The sequence below is a fragment of the Lotus japonicus genome, chromosome 5 (assembly GCF_012489685.1).
Source record: "Lotus japonicus ecotype B-129 chromosome 5, LjGifu_v1.2".
NCBI lineage: Eukaryota > Viridiplantae > Streptophyta > Magnoliopsida > Fabales > Fabaceae > Lotus > Lotus japonicus.
The window spans coordinates 11643706-11665217 of NC_080045.1; the positions used below are offsets into that span (position 1 = coordinate 11643706).

Sequence of the window (21512 nt, forward strand, 5' to 3'; positions counted from 1 at the left end):
TATTAAATATAGCATTTTAATAAACTTTCAAGTCAACTTTATTATATATATACATATAATATTTATGTATTAAATATATCTTTTAATGTTTGTTCAAATCCATTTTATTTTGTCATTAGTAATTAAAATTAAAATTAGTAATAATTTTTAAGTGCAAGGAACTGAGATTTTATTACAATTAATGTAATGAATAACATAAATTATTATTAATAAATAATTAATATTGTTATTAATGTGTAGGTTAAGCAAATTTTACTTATTAATTAATTAAATTATAAATATGAGAAAGTGAATTATTTATAATTAGTAATTACTACTAATGTGATCAATATCAATAGTAATAAATAAACTAGGGAGGATGGGAGCTGGGAGGTGGTATCCAAGGTAGGCGACACGTGTGAGAATGAGTTGCCCGCGAAGAGAGTGTGTAGTGTAGTGTAGTGTAGTGTTTATCTTATCAGCATTTGTGTATTTGAATGTTCAAAATACATAAACCCCACTCTCTCCCACTCTCCCTCACTCTCATACCCACTCTCTCTCGAACCTACAATAAATAATAACGGGCCTCCATTAATGCACCCACCCCTACCCCTTCATTCATTCTTCTTTCCGATCACACCCTCCTCACTCTCTTCTAGGGTTTCCACCTTCCTCCGATCAACATTCTCGCTCTCTCCGCCGTCCATGACTCGCTGCCGTCCACAAATCCAACGTTGCGGCACCGAACCAACCTCAAGGTCTCTCTCTCTCTCTCTCTCTCTCTCTCTCAGAACGCGAACTTCATTTCCGCCATTGCTCTAGAGCATTTTTTTTTTGTTTAATTTTAATTTCAATCCTTATTTTTTTTCTCATTAATTTAGGTTTTAATTTTTTATTTCTGAATTTTAATAATGAATATATATTTTATTTTTTATTTTTATTTTTCTCTGATGACCAGTCTTGTCGTACGATTGTGTTTTTGTCTTTGTCGACCAGAGATCAAATTATGATCACACTACGATACTCCAAGAATCTCTATGAATCAAATCTATGTCAAATAAATAAATAACCTTAACTATTACAAGGACCCAGTATCTATTTATCTATCTATCTATCTATCTTTTTTTTCTTACATTACATACGATACATACGGATACATGTTTTAATTGCTGTTTCCTACGGTGCTGTCCTGTCGGTATGATTTTTCAATTTTCATTATGACTTTCTTCGGTTCTCTTACACATGACAATGCTTACCCATTTTTGGATCAATTCAACCTTAATGACCTTCTGCTATTTTTTCAATTCATCTTTCTATCATTACTTTCTGTCTCATTGATTCCTTTCCTTCATTAATTCTAGTAATTTACCACATTATTTGCTCACTACTTTTTGATCATTATTTTTTCTTGTAATATTTGCCCTTGATTCTTCATTTCATGCTAATGCTGTTGTACTTTTCACTTCCAGGGAACGAGTGGATTTACAGGCAGCGAGAAATGCCGAATTTGTCTCCTGATTCTAGCTCTTGTGGTGGTGGGGTTGCAGACCAAGACTCAGTAAGATGGCTTTTCCTTTATCCTCTTAATCTTTCTTCAATTAGTCATGATTTTTGTGGCAGTATCTATGAATTGAGAAATTAACTTCTGTTAATTTATTGGTTGTTATGTTTATGATATGCATAAAATTTCTTTCTTTATATGCTGTCATTGTAGAAAAGGAAGAAGAAGAAAAGCTAACAGTTGTGAGTAAATTTCGTGAATTTTGCAGTTCTCATCTAAATTCGGGCGGAGATCCTCTACACGTGTGTCTGGGATTCCAATTAAGAAGTTATTAGAGGAAGAGATGCCGACCAAAACTGAATCCAAAAGAAGATCCCCTGGTGTTATTGCCAGATTGATGGGTCTTGAAGGGTTGCCGTTTCAGCAGCCTGCTAATAAGCAGCACCATGGTTTTTCAGAAAAACATCCAGGGAAGGCAGCAGCGCAACTGGAGAAAACTCGAAGCAGAAGTGATGGCCGATCATCTAGAAGGAGCTCCAAAGATCCGGAAGAGTTTAAGGATGTATTTGAGGTCTCTGAGATCTCAAAGGTTGAGAGTGCTAGGTATTCATCACATGGGTGTGCAGACTTGAAGACCAATGATGCTGAAATGTCGTTCATTGAACAGAAGTTCATGGATGCCAAACGCCTTTCAACTTATCAGGATTTTCATTCTTCCAAGGAATTCCGTGATACACTTGAGGTTTTAGACTCTAACAAGGACCTTCTGCTGAAATACTTCAAGCGGCCAGATTCTTTGTTTAAAAAGCATTTGAATCATCTGCAAGCTCCCCCACACCAATCACATTCTGGACACTTGGATACTACAAATATTGAAAACTATGAACGTGACTTCAATTGGATGTCTGATAGGGAAGCCACAGGGTTGAATCACAATAGATTTCATCCGAAGCATCATCATGGTTTTCCTCGCCATGACAAACGACATCTGATGCATAGTTCTCCAAAATCATCAAAGCATCAGTTTAAAGGTGGCTATGAACAAGCAGCAGTCCCCACAAAGATTGTGGTCCTGAAACCTAATCTTGGAAAAGTGCTTAATGGTTCCAGAGTAGTATCGTCACCATATGCTTCCCATGATTTACTGTCGGAGCTTGGAAACCACACGGAACTTTCCGATGTCAGATTTAGAGACGCCAAACTGTATCAGACAACAGGTTTGCCTGATAGTGCTAGGTTTTGCAGGCAAGGTTCTTTGGAATCCAGAGAAATGGCAAAAGAAATCACGAGGCAAGTGAAAAGTAGTCTGAACAAGGGTTGCGTGATGCTTTCCTCTTCTAAATTTAGAGGATATGCTGGGGATGATAGTTCATGTAGTGTTTCTGGGAATGAATCTCCAGAGGAATCGGAGGAAACGACCACAACTTTGGGAAGCTCATTTGACATTAATAGCCGCAGCCGGTATTCATCCAATTCTAGTGAATCGTCTGTGAGCAGAGAGGCAAAGAAGAGACTGTCAGAGAGGTGGAAAGTGGCACACAAGTCTCAAGAGGTGCAAGTCAGCAGGAGCAGCACTCTGGCTGAAATGCTTGCCAACCATAATAATGAAATGAAGGCTGCATATTTTGACAGCATGGCTAGTAAGGAAGCTTCCCATGATCAATTTGCTAGCCATGGTGAACGTACTGGGTGGGTTGAACCAATTGGTATCAGCAGTAGGGATGGATGGAAGGACGGATGTATTGTAACTTTGTCAAGGTCAAGGTCTGTTCCTACTTCATCTACAGCCTTTGGGAGTCCTAGAACATTCTTGCGAACTGAAGCACTTCGTGATGATCGGTTTATGGTGTCAAAGGAAGCCCTTAAACGGGAGAGGAAAAGAGCAACCAAGAATCTTTATAATAGAGATGGTGCGAATACTAGAAGCACAAAATCTGGTCATAAGAAGTCTCTATCATTGCATTCAGTAAATCTGGAGGGTGATGGGTTTTTTCCAGACTTCAATACATTTCAGAATGAAATGAAAATCAATCTTGAAGAAGATTCACCCAAGCTAGACGTTCCAGCCACCAAATCCTCTGCTGAGACCCTCAGAGATACAAGGGTAGTTGCTGATGAAGTGGTGGATGTGGCAGATGAAAAAGCAGTTGGTTCTTCTGAATCTTCTTCTGATAAGGTACTTCCTGATTTATCTTTTCATGTCTTGATAATGGGCAACAGTTGTGTTGTTGACAACGACTATTCAACCCACAGTATGCAGATGATAAATTATTGACATTCAAATGATCATCTTAATTTTATGAAACAATTCAACACACAGTACGCATTAGAGCAAGGATTTGGTATTCAACTTTATATTCCTCTTATATCACATCAACCCAATGAAACAGTTAATTCAATTGTCATGAAGATTCTTAAACTTGAAGTCTAATTCACTGAAATCCTCTTGCTTTAATGAAATCATGAAACCAATATTGTATGTAGCCAAAAAACAGGATAGTATCCCAGGATAATTTATTTATGATTTGGTGGATGTCAATTTCTGATGGCTCTGTGCTAGCTGTTGTGTATGAATATGAATATGTGAACCCTTATGCATTTGTTAATATTCTTCACCCAGTGTCAGGTGCAACATTCCTTTCTTATCTTTTGTCTGCTTCAGCCTTACTCTTTTCCTATTGTTAGTTCTCCCACCTTACAATCATATAGATTTTACCCAAGGCTTCGATTATTTTTTGAACTTGGCATTGCTCAAACAAATTATCTAGTTTTAAAGACATGCAAATGTTTTTGAAATTATTTATAAGAAACAGAGTTAATTTGTTGCTATTAATATTTTCACAACTTTTAAGATGCCATTGCAGATGCATTCCTAAACTTGCGAGTATTTTTGCCAGTATTTAGTAATTAGTATAAAATTTCAAAGTCTCTTCATGTTTCCTCTTACTTGATATGTTGTAATGTTTCAGGACCTCTCAGCTGGGTCTTCCGATGGAAGTTCAGTCTCCTCTAAACCACTACCTGGACTCGAATCTTCCTGTAAAGATGCTGATCAACCCAGTCCAATCTCAGTCCTAGAACCTTCTTGTACAGATGATCTGTCATCTTCTTCTGAATGTTTTGTAGGTCTCAGTGCTGACCTACAAGGTAACTGAACCTACCATTTATTTTTATTATTCTTCAATGTTAGACTTGAATTTGATGAAAAATATTTATGTGTATTTTATTCATAATACTTGACTAGACTACAATATATATAGACTAACAAAGAGATTAAAACAAACTAAATCTATCTAAACCTATCTCTATTTAAATAGATATCATCTCTATTTAAATAGATACTAATCTAAAATAGATAAACAAATCTTAACTATATCTCCATGAGATAAGACTCATAATAAACTAAATCTTAACAGATATTCAACACTCCCCCTCAAGCTAAAACTTACTTAGCTTTAAGCTTGTAACAAAATCTAACCCAAGAAGAAAATTATCTTAATAGATATCCCTTAATAATGACAGTCTTGGCGAATCTCTGAATTGAATAACCTTTCAAACTTCTAGTAAATCCATGGCGGCAAAAGACAACTTCTTATACTTGAAATTGAATAACCTTTCGAACTTCTGCTAAATCCATGGGCAGGCAAAAGACAACTTCTCATACTTGATCTGGCTGAAATTGATGCAAGACAAAAACCAATTCTTCTGGAGTGTCGTAGGGTAGCTGAGCCAGCAAACAAGGGCGAAAAACCAGCAACAATACGCCCAAAACAAAACAAGGCTGAAGCAACAACTCACCAACAACAACCACACAGAAATAAAACATACTTGAGGTCGATCGATTGATGGCTTCTAAGACAAACAATGGTGTCAACTTTGACACAGACAACTCTCAAACATTAGAGAGTGGGCCAGCGCAACTCGCAGCTGAAGCCCTAAAACCAAAACCAATAACTCTCAACTAGAGAGTGGGTCAGCGCAACTCGCAGCTGAAGCCCTAAAACCAGAAAACCAAACAATCGAGACAAAACAAACGAAGGTGACACTGTCACCTTCAAAACCAAATTGCATAAAGTCAGCCAAGATCAATATAATAAGAGCATCTCGAGCAATGAGACGCAAACAACAACTCAAGTCTCAAAAACCAATGTGGAACCTGAGCATCAAAACAGAGTTAAAACTCTAAACCAAACCAAACTTGGCCTACAATGAGAGATGGCACAACACACGTCAAAACAGAGGATCCTTAAAACCAAACCTGGCTGATACACAAAGAGGACCAGCGAGAACAAAGCAGCGGAGAGAGCGGCGCAACCTGGCTGATACACAAAGAGGACCAGCGAAAACAAAGCAGCGGAGATAGCGGCACCAGCGAGAACAAAGCAGCGGAGAGAGCGGCGCAACCTGGCTGATACACAAAGAGGACCAGCGAAAACAAAGCAGCGGAGATAGCGGCGCGTGGACTTCACACGCAGAGAGATGGGAGGCGCGTGGCTTGGAATCCGGCGGCGGTGGCTGACTGTAGTCTCTAAGATATTTAACAATATCTAACACTTCCCCTCAAGCTAGATCATATATATCATATGCATAGCTTGTAACAAATAGTATTAACTCGAGAAGCCGCTGCTGCCGGAGAGAGAAATTCACACAACACTTCCCCTCAAGCTAGAGCATATATATCATATGCATAGCTTGTAACAAATATAATTAACTCGAGAAATCGCTGCTGCCGGAGAGAGAAATTCACACACAAACGGAGCACACAATGCAATGCGGTAATCAGAAATTGTAGAGACTTGAAATCGCCCTTCACCGCTTACTCTGTGTGAATACTTCACATGAATTATGAAAAACTGATTTTGAGAAATCACCACAGATGTAAGGATCTTTTTGTGGTTTCCACACCGAAAATTCAGCATCTGAAATCACACATTCCAACCCAACAAACAAGGACAACAACCAGAGGCTCAAATAAGAGCAGAAAAATACCACCAAGCAAGACGAACAAACGTACAAGAGCAAGAGGCTCCAAGAACATAAATCCATATAATCTCTGATTGCAGTAATCAGAGTGCAGAAACAGAAATCTGAGACGCAGCTTCTTTCAATTCCAAAGCCACACATGCTTTAAATATATCTTCAATGGCTTTACTCATGTAGGGCCGGAGGAAATTTGATTCTTCTAGATCTTGAAAAAACGTTAGTAACCTTAACTCCATACATGGTGCTGCATATCATTGCGGCAACTTCATCAAGGGAATAACTAGAATATTTTCCTTCTCCAACTTTTTCTTCAATTTTATTTGCAGAAGTAACAAAAGAGATAACCTGAAATCACACAATAAAGAGCAAGGGGCTCCAAAAACATCTAACAATACTCTGAATCTAGGCAAAATCGAAAACGGCGGTGAAACAGACCAAATCACCGTGACTGTGGCTGACAAGAACGCAAGAACCAAGAGAACATGGCGAACCTTTCTGTGGAAGCAGCGTCACGAATGACGGCTGGGAAGGCAGCACGTGGAAGGACGTTGATTTGATAGTGGTTGAACATTACTAGGGTTCCAAGACAAAGGGGACCATAATTAGAAAGAAACGAGGCCGTAAGAAAACGGCTAGAACTAACAAGCGGAAGCAAAGTACGAAAAATAAATCCAAGAGATTTGGAAAGTCACCATGAGGGGGCTCACGGGGGAGGAGCCCCCTCACAGCGGTAGGATCGAAACTTGCTCTGATACCAACTTGAATTTGATGAAAAATATTTATGTGTATTTTATTCATAATACTTGACTAGACTACAATATATATAGACTAACAAAGAGATTAAAACAAACTAAATCTATCTAAACCTATCTCTATTTAAATAGATATCATCTCTATTTAAATAGATACTAATCTAAAATAGATAAACAAATCTTAACTATATCTCCATGAGATAAGACTCATAATAAATTAAATCTTAACAGATATTCAACCGTTAGTATTATGTCCATGTTATTTCTGGATCCATTTTTATTTCCTCTAGTCACTAAATACTCATTGTCACATGTTTTTCTTAATTTCCATAGAAATAGACAGCAAGAGTTAATGTTAACTATGGTGGTGTAATATTAGAGCCTTTTTATATATGTTCTATTTGAAAACTAATCCAGTAGTACACAAGCAGTTTTACTGTTACATGACCATGGGAGTTCTGAACAAATAGCCAAGAAGCGGTTTTATCTGTGTTTTGCCTTTATAGCCTGCTTATATTCATGACAGTTATATCCTTACATCCATTTGTATGATACATAATGTAGAAAGTGGAGTTCAATTACTATCTTCCATGTTTATTTTGGGCTTTAATGGGTTTAGTTTTAAACCATATCATGTGGTATATAATTGCAACCAAAATTAAATCAGTCTGAATTTTTAAGTTTTAAGTTTTAACTTCCACTGAATATTGCAATTTATGAGCTTAAATTAAGATGTGATAATTTAGTAAAACCCAGGATTGTGTTCTGAGTGGAGCTGCTATTACTTTTTTATTCTTCAGTGGTAATCTGATCAGGCTTCCTAATTACCTTATCAATCTCTTGCCATTCATGTAACTGTTTTTGAGGTGCTAGTATCTTAATCTCTTGCTAATCGTTACATGTAATAGTTGCGATTGCTAATCGTTACATCTTCATAATTGTTGATAGGGCTGCGAAAGCAACTCACCTTGCTGAAGTTGGAATCTGAAGATTATGAGGAGGGACCCGTTCTAATTTCAAATGATGAAGATGGTGGGGAAGCATGTACTGAAAAGTTTGAAGGGAGTCGATGGTGTAGAACTGAAGATAGCTGGGAATCTTCATACATTATGGATGCCTTGTCTGAATCTGGCTTTGATGGGGCTGACCCAGATACAATTTTGGAAGTTTGGAATTCCCTAGAATGCCCCATGAGCATTTCAGTGTTTCATGAACTTGAAAAGAGGTACTGTGATTGGACCACTTGTTCAAGGTCTGAAAGGAGAATGCTTTTCGACCGCATAAATTCAGGAATTTTCAAGATATACGAGCAATCCTTGTGCGGAAAACCTTGGGTCGGCCCTGCAACACCAGATATTGGTTCTCAATTGACTGAAAATGGGCTCCAAGATAGTATTGAAAGGTTGCTAGGGAGGCAAAGGGAAGTGACCGATGACATTTTAGGGAAGTTGCTGGTTATGGAGTCACAGTGGTTGGACTTGGGAGATGACATTGATGTCATTGGCAGTGAAATTGAGAGATTGCTGTTTGATGATTTGGTGGCAGAGATTGCCGGTGCCTAGAAATTTTGTATCCGAGATCATATTTGTTCTTAGGAAGATTCCCTACAATGTAAATTGAGTAGGATTATGTCATTTTCTTCTGAAGATGAATAAAGAGTTCACAATCCTTTTTTCCCCAGTAGCATTTAAGGTCGTTAGTATATCAAACTAAAGTGATGTGATAATAAAGCCACAAACAGATTTTATGCAGTATAAAATAGCTTTCAAATCCTCAATGTTGAAACTTTAATTTAGCCCATATTGTCCGGTGAGCAGCTCGCATTTGACAACTTTCGTAGATGTAATTGGATCCATTAATTAATGATCTAGCTGAATTGTGGTTGAATTGTTAGTAATTAAAAAAATCATAGAATAGTTCTTTCAAAATATTTTCATATATATTGTGAAAAAAAATTGACATCGCATTTATTTTTAAGTTTTGAATTTCTTTTCAATAATCACTTTTTAGTCATTAAGTGCTTTTTTAACATTTTAGGGATTCTAAAATATAACTTATATCTAATGAATAAACAAAAAAACAAAATACATGCCGTTGCACTAAACAGTGACCGCACTATCTAACAAGAAAAAGAACAGAACATAAACTAGATAAAAAATCAAATATCCTCGTAAGTTTAGTCTATTAACTTTTGGAAAGTGGTCCATTATGGATTTGGGCTGGGAGGTTGAGTCTCGGCTCTCGGGAGAGCAATCGTTGGCTCGGAAGACTTAATTCTTGCCCAAAGTCTCTTTTGGCTATGCTAGCCAACAACCTTGGAAGTTGTGGACTGTTATGGATTTGGGCTGGAATGTTGAGTCTTGAGCTATTGGGCCCAAAAGAGCAAGGTTGAGCTCCATGCCACGTCAGAGAGGGTTGTCAGTCAAAGAGACAACTGGGTGACTCTTATCCGCACGATCAACCAAGTAAAAACAACTAAGTCAACTGACCGTATCCCATGATCAACGCCCTATGCTTCCCAAGTCAACCAATTGCGTCTTGATCAGAGCCGCCTGTTTGTTAAGTCAACCAACTGTGTAATGAGGGAGACTCATAGGGTAAAAAGAGGTCCACCTACTATAAGAAGGGGACCTCCGTAGTTTCATGTATGTTTACTTCTTCACTTGAATAATACTCTAAGTATTTTGCTCAGCCGTTCTTGTCTTAGGATTTTTATTCTAGAACATTGGCGCCAACACATTACTCAAGGAGGTAAATCTTGAAGGAGGTAATTCGATCGAACCCAAAGTTGCTCAAATTTCATTTCTTGCTCAAACCAAATCCACCATAGCGACACCGGAGGACAGATACTGTTGGTAAATCTGCAAGTGTACGAATCCACCCGGTTTTAAATATCGAACCACAGGGATTATGAGTGACTAAATTCAGCTTAAGCCTTGAGTTTGAAGGTTTGTTTTATTAAGATAAAGATACGTCGATGTAGCAAAGATAAAATATAAGAAAAACAGAGATGGAAATGCTTTGAGTTCTTGTTCAACTAGTCAATTCAAGTACATCATTCTAAGCACATGAACTCATGAATCTCTCCTTGAGGATATAGCTTAGTTACTCACTTATTGATTCCTCACATAAGCAATTCTCTCATACTAAAAGCTAAGCCCAATTCCTTGTGTACTAAGTCATTTATATGAGGTTTTAGATCATGCAAATTCAGGCCATCAAACCCCAACCCTTCCTCTCACTCTCCTAGATGATCCTCTACCTCTGAATTTTACAAAGTATGAAAAGATACAAGAGAAAATGACTAAAATCCTATTTATAGGCAATAATCACGAGTCTGGGCTGTTCCGGGCGCTCAGGCGCCAATTCAACACGCCTGAGCGCCAATTCCATGCTGAAAATGTGCCTCTGGAAGGCAATTGGCGCATAGGCGCCAATTAAGCATGCCTAGGCGCCAATTCCAAAATCCTGGAAATAGCAATTGGCGCCTAGGCGCCAATGGAGCACGCCTAGGCGCTCTAAACACGCTGGAAAGTCCCTTGATCTTCATTTTAACTCCTCTTTACTCCTCTTTAAGCCTCCATTCAATTCTCCAAGCCTCTAGACCTTCACTCTTCAGCTGATTCAACCTAAAACCTTGATGAACATGCTTGGAAAATATCTTGAAACTTAAAGGTCAGTTTTGCACAAAGGCCCTCAAAACAAGTGGAACTTTCAATAACCTCTTAAACTAACCCAAAATGCAACTAAAGTCCCTAATAAACTATGAAATTACCTAAGTGAAGCAAAAACACAAAGAAAGATAAAAATGCATGAGAATGCATGAAACACTACATGAGACTCAACAAAAAGACTCAAAACTAGCAAGGAAAAACCCTAAAAACATCATGTAAATCCGGGTCATCAGATACCTCTGACCGAAGGGGAGATATGTGAGTTGGCAACTCAGATGCAACAACAGAACCATGCGATGTAGGCTCAAGTGGCAGATCTCACTAGAGATCGGAGGCGGGTGGACAACCCAACCGAGTCGGTAACCGAATTCCAGCCTTTCGCGGAGGCTCTGACCGTGGTGGCAATCCCTGAAAACCTAAGGACTCTAGTCCTTCACTCATATGATGAGACAATCGACACCGTGAAACACCTCTCTGTGTTTAATACCAAAATGTTAACCAACGACACGGCTGAGCAACTTAAATGTAAGATGTTCTTCAGAACACTGAAAAAGGTTGCGGTGACATGGTTCGCTAGTCTTCCAGCTCGATTCATCGTTAACTTTAGTGATTTCTCACATCGCTTCGTATCCTAGTTCTCGGCAAAGCAAGCCTACCAAATCACCTCGGCTAGCCTATTCAACATCCGCCAATGAACATGTGAAACTTTGAATGACTATTTAATGTCTTCATGTAGGCTAGAAACATGGATCCTTCTATTTGCGCGGAGGCGTTTGAAAATGGACTGTTAGCCGACCCGTTCAATGACGACCTTTCCGTCCACCATGCTCAATCACTTGATGAGATCCGCTGAAGGGCGGCACCATTTATCATCTAGGAGGAGAGAAACCGACTAAAGAAAGCCCACAATGAGGAGGAGAGAGCTCGTCACCCCACTAGACAAGCCAAACGCGCTGGCCCACCCATGGAAAGAGGAAACCACCGACCAGGTGTCAAGCCCGGGACTGCGGTTGACTAAACAGGCACAACACTCATAGCGTGAGGAGTAATGTGTTGACACAGCCAACACATTACTAAAGGAGGTAAATCTTGAAGGAGGTAATTCGATCGAATCCAAAGTTGCTCAAATTTTAATTTCTTGCTAATGCCCCAAGAAATGTAGATAAATCCTCCCCTTGTGGGAGTTTCATAGGACCGCTGGTCACGAAACCGACGATTGCATACACTTGCGCAACTAGATTGAACAGTTGGTGCAAAGCGGTCACCTAAAAAAGTACGTCAGATGTGGAATGAGTCGAAGTAGGAGTCGCAGCCCAAAAGCTACCAGGAACACCAAAGATGAAAGAGCAAAAAAGCCAGCCTAGATAGTCGCCTCGTCACTTCTGCTTTGAGAACCACGGGGTCTCTTAAATTGCATCTCAAGAGGGTTCACAGGGGGAGGAGTTACTAGCTCCACAAGGAAGAGGTACTCCAGGTCGGCCAAGCAAGTGAAATCCATTAACTCCCTAACACTACGAACCAGGCATCTTGGTAAACCGCAAATCACTTTTGGAGACGAAGACTATAGGGGGATCGCCCCTCATGAAGATGACCCCATGGTCGTTGAAATTCACATTGTGCATTATGATGTCCAGAGAGTGCTTATCAACCAAGGCAACTCAGTGGATGTCATCTACGGAGATGCTTTGGAGAAACTCGGGTAACAGGAGGATCAACTAAAGCCCTTTAAGGGATACTCGTAAGGTTCTCAAACAATGTGGTTCACGTCAAGGAGTACTTGGAGCTTGATTTGATCATTGGCGAGGGCTAGTATGCCATATTGTTACCGGTAAAACTCTGCCAACTCTGGTTGCGTGTCAAAACTCACCACCTTGGTCCTCGACCAAGTGCTTTAAAACTATGCCAACTCCGGTTGCGTGTCGAAACTCACCACCTTGGTCCTATACCAGGCGCGTTAAAACTCCGCCAGCTCCGGTTGCACGTAGAGACTCACCACCTTGGTCCTCGATCAGGTGTGTTAAAACTTCTCCAAATCCGGTTGCACGTCGAGATGGAGCACATAAAGGATGAAAAAGGAAGCTTCATCTTCAGCTTTCACAAAATTGGTTTGTAGACAAAAAAGAAGTATACATTCGAGGTGTCGGATTGTCCACGACCAGTTGATTCCAGCGGATGACATGGAGCGACAACCATTCAGCCATCTTTGCCATTGGTGAAAACAACACTCCGAACAATCTCTTCCTTGGGTTCGGCGGAGTTATACATCGAGAAAGTGTGGAACGCCTCGGGTTTAGCCCAATCAAGGGCTGATGTGTCGACCACGCCTCACTATTCTCTGACCGCGCGCGATCGTCCTTCGACTGAGTGCCACTATCGTCCTCTAGCTGCTCTAAGCCCATGTGCATCCTAAGGGAAAAGGGAAGGTAAACCAATTAAAGTGTGCATTTTTATTTTCATGTCCTTTTTCAGGTATTCCAAATCAACAAAGAGGAGTAGAGGCTAAAAAAGAGGAGGCTCAGTAGCAGCAGAGGGAGGTTCGACGAGCACAACCACCAACAAAAAAAGGGAAAAGAAGAAAAACAAAAAACAAAAACGAAAAATGAAAAACAGGAATAGAAGAAGAAGAAAAGGAAGGAACGAACCTAGAAAGGGGAGGAGCAGCGGGCGAGCGACCTGGTGCGGCGAGCGACGGCACAGCGAGGAAGGAGGAGAGAAATATGAAGGATGTGGCGAGGGAAGAAGAAGAAGAATGGAAATGCAGTGGAGTGGTGAAGGTAAGAGAAAAGGAAAAGATAAAAGGTGAAGTGATGGAGAGAGAAGGGTGCAGAATGTTGAGGTGAGTGGAATGATGAAGAGGGAGAAGGGTGCATATTTTGAAGCATCTATTCTATTGTAATATATTAATTCTGAAGCGCGAAATGCAGTGTTGCCACGTGTCATTTACTTCAGCCACATCACATATTTAGCTTAGTTGTCATCTCATAGAAATTAAATTAGAGTTTTTCATCTTCCACAACTCTACATGTAACTTCCATTATAATTAAATACAAATAGTACATTATGAAATTTGAAAATAATTGTAAAATTATTATTATTATTATTAAAATTATGTCTTTGTGATGCTGTATCACAAGAAGTAAAATATATATTATATTTGCATGAATGAAAAAACACATTTATAATATGTACCCTATAAAAATGCAATGGCAACAAAAATAAAATCAAGAGCCACAAGTGCAACATCCACAAGAAAAAAGCTAAGAGAATATCATATGTAAACAGTACCTTAATCAACAAACGTGGCAAAATTGAAAAACAAATTTCAGCTAACATCAAATGATTGTACAACATACATACACCATACAGGACTCAACTTTTCATCAATGGAATTGGAAAAAACATGAGACTATCATACAAGATGAATGCAATACTTATTTACCATGGCCAAGTATACCTCAGACTGAAGCTAGTTTCAACCACTTTCCCATAACAATGAACTCGTTAGCCTCCATGCAAAGTCTACTAACTTATGGCTCAACAACTTGACAGTCCAAGGCAGCAGTAATAAATCCATGAATCATACAAGCGTCAAATTAAAACAATAGAACAATCATATGCTCACAAATACCATGGTGATTGAGTGTTCAGAGCAGAAATACAAGACCCATTTGACATAACAGGAAGGCAAAAAAAAAATTCAGCAGTTAGGAGGCTATAGATATCGAAAACAAATGCACAGGTATTAAAAAACTGCCTCAAGTAAGCAGAGACATATATATTATGATTAACATATCCAAGACAAACTCTTTGTCTTCTTCCATAACCTCATCAAGTTACAGGGCATCCACTGCTTCAACTCCTTAAACAACCTCATCAGGAGCAGGAATTGGGGAAGATTCCTTCTCATTGTGCTTGTGAACTCCAGAGGTAGAATCAGGTATGCTTTTTAGTACATCCCAATTTTCTTCTTCTTCTTCTTGGAAGTCTCCATCTCTCACGGGTTTTTCTATATCCCCACTGTGCTACCTTATCACACTATGTTTTTCTTCCATAATAACTTCCTGCAGAGATTCACACAACATCAATCATAAGATTTTTTTTTTATTGTATCTTCCAGTCCAAACAGTGATCAATTTTTTCACAACTTGAATAGGATATTTGATATTTTAGGAAAAACCAAACTACTCCCTCCGTCCCTAATTATAAGCTAACATTGAGATATATGTGGTGTCACTAAATACTGAAATTGAAACTCACTTTTACTCTCTTTCCTCCTAGTACTACCCACTTAAATAGAGGTAAATATAGAAGATTGTACCATTTTTTTAAAAATCAATGCATCAATTAAGGATTTCTGCCTAAGGAGATTCTCTCTCCATAACTAACCTATATACTGAACCCAAAAGCAGTGTTTTGAGGGAATAAAAGATAGGTTGAGCAAATTCAAGAGTGCTCAGTCTCTCCCAATTCCAGACTAATTTATGCCTAAGGAGATTCTCTCTCCATAACTAACCTATATCCTGAATTACCAATAGTCCCCCCCCTCACCCACATGGGTGCTGCCACCTCACCAGTGGTTATCTTGAAATGATAACTTCTAGAAGGTATAATCATCAGGTACAGCTTGCACCTGTTTTAGCTTTCTAGCATATACCTTCCCAAATGTGGGCCTGGCCAAAGGTTCTGTAACATCTCCCCCCCTTGAAGAACTACCTTGTCCTCAAGGTGATATTCAGGAAACTGTTCTAACAATACAGTGAAGTCTTCCCAAGAGTCTTCAAACTCAGGCATGTTCTTCCGTCGTACTAAAACCTCCACAGTACCCTTATCCCATGTTATGGAATAAATAATGCTCTCAGGTTCCACCTTAAGTTCCCATTCTTCTGTCATGTAGATTGGAAGTGGCTGGCTGTGGACTCCCTCACTACGGGCCTTCTTGAGCAAGGAAATGTGGAACACAGGGTGGACTTGCCTTCCTTCTGGTAGTTGGAGTTTGTAGGCTTCAGGATTAGTCTTCTCGATCACTGGATAAGGTCCATAGAATCTGGGGCTGAGCTTTTGATTCTTCCTTCTAGCTAGGCTTTTAAGCTTATAGGGTTGAATTTTGAGATACATCGTATCTCTCACCTTCAGCTTCACATCTCTTCTGTGCTTGTTGGCTTGCTGCTTTATTCTGTTTTGGGCTTTCTCCAAATTCTCTTTCAGTGTGTCCAGAATCAGGTTTCTGGACATATTTTCCACTTCACTCACTGAAGCGAATGAGTCAGTCCCCTTAATGATCACTGGTGGCTCCCTTCCATACAAAGCCTGAAAAGGGGTGGTTTTGATGGCAGAATGGTAGTTGGTATTATACAAAAATTCTGCCCAGCTCAACCATTTAGGCCACTGTTTGGGTTTGGTCCCAATCATACAACTTAAATAGGTCTCAACACACCTATTCACCACTTTAGTCTGCCCATCTGTTTGAGGATGGTAAGCAGAGCTGAACTTCAACTTGGTCCCAGCAAGCTTGAATAATTCAGACCAGAATGAGCTCAGGAACACTATGTCTCTATCAGAGACTATAGATGTAGGAAACTCATGCAACTTGACAATTTCCTTGATGAACATTTCTGCCACTTCTTTAGCATTATAGGGATGAGAGAGAGCTAGAAAATGTGCATATTTGGTGAATCTATCCACAACAACCAAGATGGTATCTTTTCCCATAGCCCTTGGCAATCCTCCAATGAAATCCATTGAGATATAAGACCAAACTTGTGATGGGATTGGAAGGGGTTGAAGATATGCTACTGGATTGAGAGTCTCATATTTTTTTCTTTGACAAGCCTCACATTTATGAAAATAAGTTTGGATATCAAGTTTCATTCATTCCCAGAAGAATAGAGCATAAATTCTTTTGTATGTTCTGAAAATTCCAGCATGTCCCCCTACAGCAGAGTCATGAAATTCCTTTAATATGGTAGGAATTTTCCCATAGGCTTTAGGAAGTACAATCCTGTCTTTGTATAGTAGCCTTCCTCTTTTCATGTGATAACCTGCTGGAACTGATCCTTGTGTGGTGATTTCTTGAATGATCTTCCTGTACTTGTCATCAGTTAGGATCTCAGCTTCTAAGTCGACCCAATCTTCACATTGGACTGAAGAGATGGCAGAAAATTGCAGCTTTCTAGAGAGAGCATTTGCTGCTTTGTTTTCAATTCCAGGTTTGTATTTGATTTCAAAATCAAACCCCATGAGTTTGGAAACCCACTTCTGTTGCTACTCCCCCATAAGTCTCAGTTCAGCCAAGAACCTTAAGCTCTTTTGGTCAGTGTGTACTATGAATTTGATGTCTAAGAGATAATGCCTCCATTTTTGTACAGCCAACACCATTGCATTAATTCTCTCTCATAAACTGATTTAGCTTGGGCTCTTTATGAGGGTTTTGCTCATGTATCCCACTGGTTTTCCCCCTTGCATCAGGACAACTCCTAGTCCGTTTCCAGATGCATCGGTTTCCAGCACAAAAGTTTTCTGAAAATCAGGAACAGCTAAAACAAGTATTGTTGTCATTATCTTCTTCAGTTTGTCAAAGGCTCGTGCTACTTCTGCATTCCAACTGAAACTATTGTTCTTGAGCAATTGGTTGAGGGGTTGAGCCAACTTACTATAATTTTTAACAAACCTTCTATAATAGCTTGTCAATCCCAGAAATCCCCTCAAGCCTTTCACTTCTTTGAGAATAGGCCAGATCAACATGTCTTTGATTTTGCTAAGATCAGCAGCCACACCCTCCTTTAAGATCACATGTCCTAGGTATATAAGTTCAGATTGCCCAAAAGAACACTTCTTTTGATTGGCCACTAAGTGATTCTCCTTTAAAGCTTGTAACACCTCCCTCAAATGTTCTTTATGTAAATCTAAACTCTTACTGTAAATCAAAATGTCATCAAAGAATACCAGCACAAACTTCCTCAAATAAGGCCTTAGAACCTAGTTCTTTAATGCTTGAAAGGTAGATGAAGCATTGGTTAATCCAAAGGGTAGGACTACGTATTCATAGTGGCCCTCATGAGTCCTGAAAGCAGTTTTGGGAATGTCCTCTTCTATCATCCTGATCTGATGATGTCCAGATTTGAGGTCCAGCTTAGAAAAAAATTCAGATGATCCAATTTCATCTAATAGTTCATCTATGATGGGAATTGGAAATTTATCATGAATAGTCACTTTATTAAGTGCCCTATAATCCACACAGAACCTCCAACCACCATCTTTCTTTTTCACTAAAATAGCTGGGCTACTAAAGACTCTTGTACTAGGTCGAATTATTCCAGCAACTAGCATCTCTTTTACTAACTTTTCTATCTCATTTTTCTGGTAAAAGGGGTACCTGTAAGGCCTGATGTTTGGAATTTGTGCTCCTTCCTGCAGCAAGATGGAATGATCAGTGGCCCTCTTGGGAGGTAGCTATTTTGGTTCTTGGAATACTTCTGGAAATTCAGTCAGAAGCTTGCTCCAAGTTTCTGAAATAGTAGTAGTAGTTCTAGACTCCTCTTCTGAACATTCATAGGAGAGATAATACTCTTCGCTCTCATCATGCATTGTCTTCTTGATGGATTTCCAAGTGGCTGCCACCTTGCAAATTGAGGGTTCCTCTTGCAAGCCCATTGAGTTCCCATTTGATGACTAAGTCTTGGAAGTTGGCTTCAATATTACCCAAACTAGCCAACCAATCCATCCCCAACACCAATTATGTCCCCCCTAAGCCCATAATAAATAAATTTTGAATGATGGGTATACCCTGCACCTCCAATTTCAAATTCTTACATACCCCAGAGTTCCTTTCCCTTGCTCCATTTCCAACTTCCACTACATATTCTGATGTGGCGACCACTGGTATTTCCAGTTCTGCTACTAGCTCTTATGAAATAAAATTGCTTGTGGCTCCACAATCTACTAGAATTAACACTTCTTTTTCCTCTATTTTCCCTTTCACCTTGAAGGATCTGTTTGAAGTTAGACCTTCCTTGTTGTTCAGAGAGAGTTGGAGCACCTTCCCTTCCAGTACAAATTCTCCATCCTCTGCCTCTTCAAACACTTCCTCTTCCTCATCTTCATCCTCTCCTTCTATCAGAATCAATTGATAGTTCTTCTTGGCACAAACATGCTCCCTTCCCCATTTCTCCCCACATTTGAAACACAACCCCCTTCTACTCCTCTCCTGCAATTCTGTTTGAGAAAGTCTTTGTCCCCCATTCCATTTTCTTTCTGGAACCTTTCCTTCATTGTTCAAATTCTCAGCATCCTCCTTGCTCTGATGAATCTTCCCCTCATTTGCAGTGTTGTTTCCTCCTCCTTTGTTAGTGAAATTGACCTGGGAAGTAACAAACTTCCCTTTACTCTCTCCAGAGTTGGACATGTACCTTCCTCCAAATACCCCCTTCTCTTTCCATCCTCGTTTGTCCTCCTCCCTAGTTTTTCCTCCTTTCATGGCAGCATTTTTCTCCTCCAGTAACAGAGCTCTATCCATCAGCGCTGCTAAATCTTCAGCTGGGTACAACTTCATCTCAGCTTTGATTTCTTCCTGCAAGCCATTCAGGAACACCTCTTTTAGAACTTCCCTGACAACGTTTCGCATAGGTGCTGCCAGAAGTTCAAAATTATCCATGTACTCCATAACACTCTCTTTTTGCTTCACACTAAGCAAGGGTCCAAATGGGTTCTGTACAAGATCTGGTTGGAATCGTCGAATCAGGGCTTGCTTGAAAGGTTCCCAAGAGCGCACTGGAGCTTGCTCCTCCCACCATTAGAACCAGCTGAGTGCTCTGTCTTCCATGGCTATCATGACTATTTCGATTTTCTCGGCCTCCTATACTCTATTAAGACGGAAAAATCTATATACCTTCGTGATCCAACCACACGCATCACTCCCATTGAACATAGGAATGTCCATTCTCCTTCCTGTTACAGCACGCAAGTGGCTCTGGTGATGACATTGGTCAAATCGCTCGCGACTGCGAGAAGCAGAGCGTGACCAGAAACGCGGCCCGGTTCGTGACCCGATGTCGGTTCCAACTGTAGAGACGGAATCAACGTCGTGTGATGGCCTCCGATGACGAGGGGTGTTGGAACTACCATGGGTCCTCCTTCGATCCTGACTCAAGAAGAGTCGTCGGAGTTCCTCGAACTGTTCATGCGCGACCTCCTTCATCTCCGACAGTGAGCGCTCCAAGTTGTCAACTCTCGACTCCATGGCACCGCGAGTTAGCACCATGCAAGCTCCCTTTTGGATTGGGAGCTCTGATACCAATGTTAGGTACCAGTAAATAGAGTAAGAATTAGGAACTAAAACTTGTATTAGAGCACTGAATCCTCTGGTATGAACCCAGAAGCAATGTTTTGAGGGAATACAAAGAAGGAAATAAAAGATAGGTTGAGCAAATTTGAGAGTGCTCAGTCTCTCCCAATTTCAAACTAATTTCTGCTTAAGGAGATTCTCTCTCCATAACTAACCTATATACTGAATTACAAATGATCCCCCCCTCACCCACATGGGTGCTGCCACCTCACCCGGTGGTTATCTTGAAATAATAGCTTTTAGAAGGTATAATCTTAAGGTACAGCTTGCACCTGTTTGAGCTTTCTAGCATATACCTTCCCAAATCTGGGTCTGCATCAGGTGTAATAAGATGCTTGAAAAAACCCAACTTGATATTGATTCTACAGTGTATTTTCTGGAATATGCAAAGCAAATTTCGGTTGCAACTTTAAAGGTGAATCAGTTTTAATTTTGATGATACCACCAGAATTAGAATTTGATAATGATCCTACAATTTTCTAAGACCAAAAGTGTTCCTTACTTGATCAGTGTATTTGAAGGGGTGTCAGACTGCACAACATCATGCGGGGCAATCACACTCTCCCCCAGCAAGTGCTTGGGAAGCTTCGACGGAGGGCGATGGTGCAGGACGGTGGGCGACGCTGGGAGAGAGAGAGAGAGAGAGAGAGAGAGAGAGTCGCAGAGCTTGGCAGTGAAGGAACTCCATCAACATCCAATAATGAGTTTCGATTAAGAAAAACGTTTGAGATATGACTGAATGAATATAGTTAACCTTTGATCTAATCTCTCTTTAAAATACATTTGCACACCTTTTTTTGGTACATTGGAAAATAATTTGCACACCTATGAAGCCACTTTAATCTATTATAATATATAAAGTTAAACTGTAAGTTGCAGATATGAAATTCATTACAAGAAAAACGAGTTTATCGACAGACAAAAATCATCGGTAAGCCCTAAAAGTCGTTAGTAAAGAGAAATGCAGACAGTCAAATATCAATCGTTATTAAGGTCCTCAGCAATATTTACAAACGATTTTTAAAAGTCATTGGTAACTTAGCGACGATTATAGTCGTTGGTAAGTTACTAACCACCTCAACCGTCGTTAAGTTATCGACGACACAAATACTAAGTAATATGTCCATTTGAACGGAAAAAAATTGATTACTAGGAATAAAAGTGCTTCATCAATAGAATTTTTTTTAATATACTGTGCTCTTTGGGACAATACAATAAAGCCTATTTATAGTTAGATAAAAATTACCCAGACTATTGGATAATATTATTTAAATATAAAACCT

The 21512-nt window shown here is 39.7% G+C and overlaps 1 protein-coding gene and 1 long non-coding RNA gene across 4 annotated transcripts; one reads left to right on the forward strand and one right to left on the reverse strand.

Moving 5' to 3' along the window:
* Window positions 1-467: 467 nt before the first annotated feature.
* LOC130716941 (uncharacterized) lies at window positions 468-8992 on the forward strand. Of its 3 annotated transcripts, none has more exons than XM_057566999.1 (5): window positions 468-737; window positions 1449-1537; window positions 1749-3656; window positions 4450-4627; window positions 8164-8992. In XM_057566999.1, exons 2-5 carry the CDS (start codon window positions 1478-1480, stop codon window positions 8775-8777), a joined length of 2760 nt encoding a protein of 919 aa, XP_057422982.1. In that variant the 5' UTR covers window positions 468-737; window positions 1449-1477; the 3' UTR covers window positions 8778-8992. The 3 variants fall into 3 exon arrangements, with proteins under 3 accessions (XP_057422982.1, XP_057422983.1, XP_057422984.1); XM_057567000.1 differs by lacking the exon at window positions 468-737 and adding an exon at window positions 970-1174; XM_057567001.1 differs by lacking the exon at window positions 468-737 and adding an exon at window positions 1197-1339.
* A 5439-nt stretch (window positions 8993-14431) lies between these two features.
* Window positions 14432-21000, reverse strand: LOC130721584 (uncharacterized). Its single transcript, XR_009013517.1, has 2 exons — window positions 20732-21000; window positions 14432-14950 (listed from the first exon to the last, which is right to left on the reverse strand). It is a non-coding gene; the product is annotated as an uncharacterized LOC130721584 (long non-coding RNA).
* Between the last annotated feature and the right edge of the window lie 512 nt (window positions 21001-21512).

Excerpts from the sequence above, each read along its gene's own strand:
- LOC130716941 (XM_057566999.1), top strand. The coding sequence starts at position 1,478 with ATGCCGAATTTGTCTCCTGATTCTAGCTCTTGTGGTGGTGGGGTTGCA. Across the intron at positions 3,657-4,449 it reads CTGAATCTTCTTCTGATAAG|GACCTCTCAGCTGGGTCTTC; the intron begins GTACTTCCTGAT and ends GTAATGTTTCAG. Across the intron at positions 4,628-8,163 it reads TCTCAGTGCTGACCTACAAG|GGCTGCGAAAGCAACTCACC; the intron begins GTAACTGAACCT and ends AATTGTTGATAG.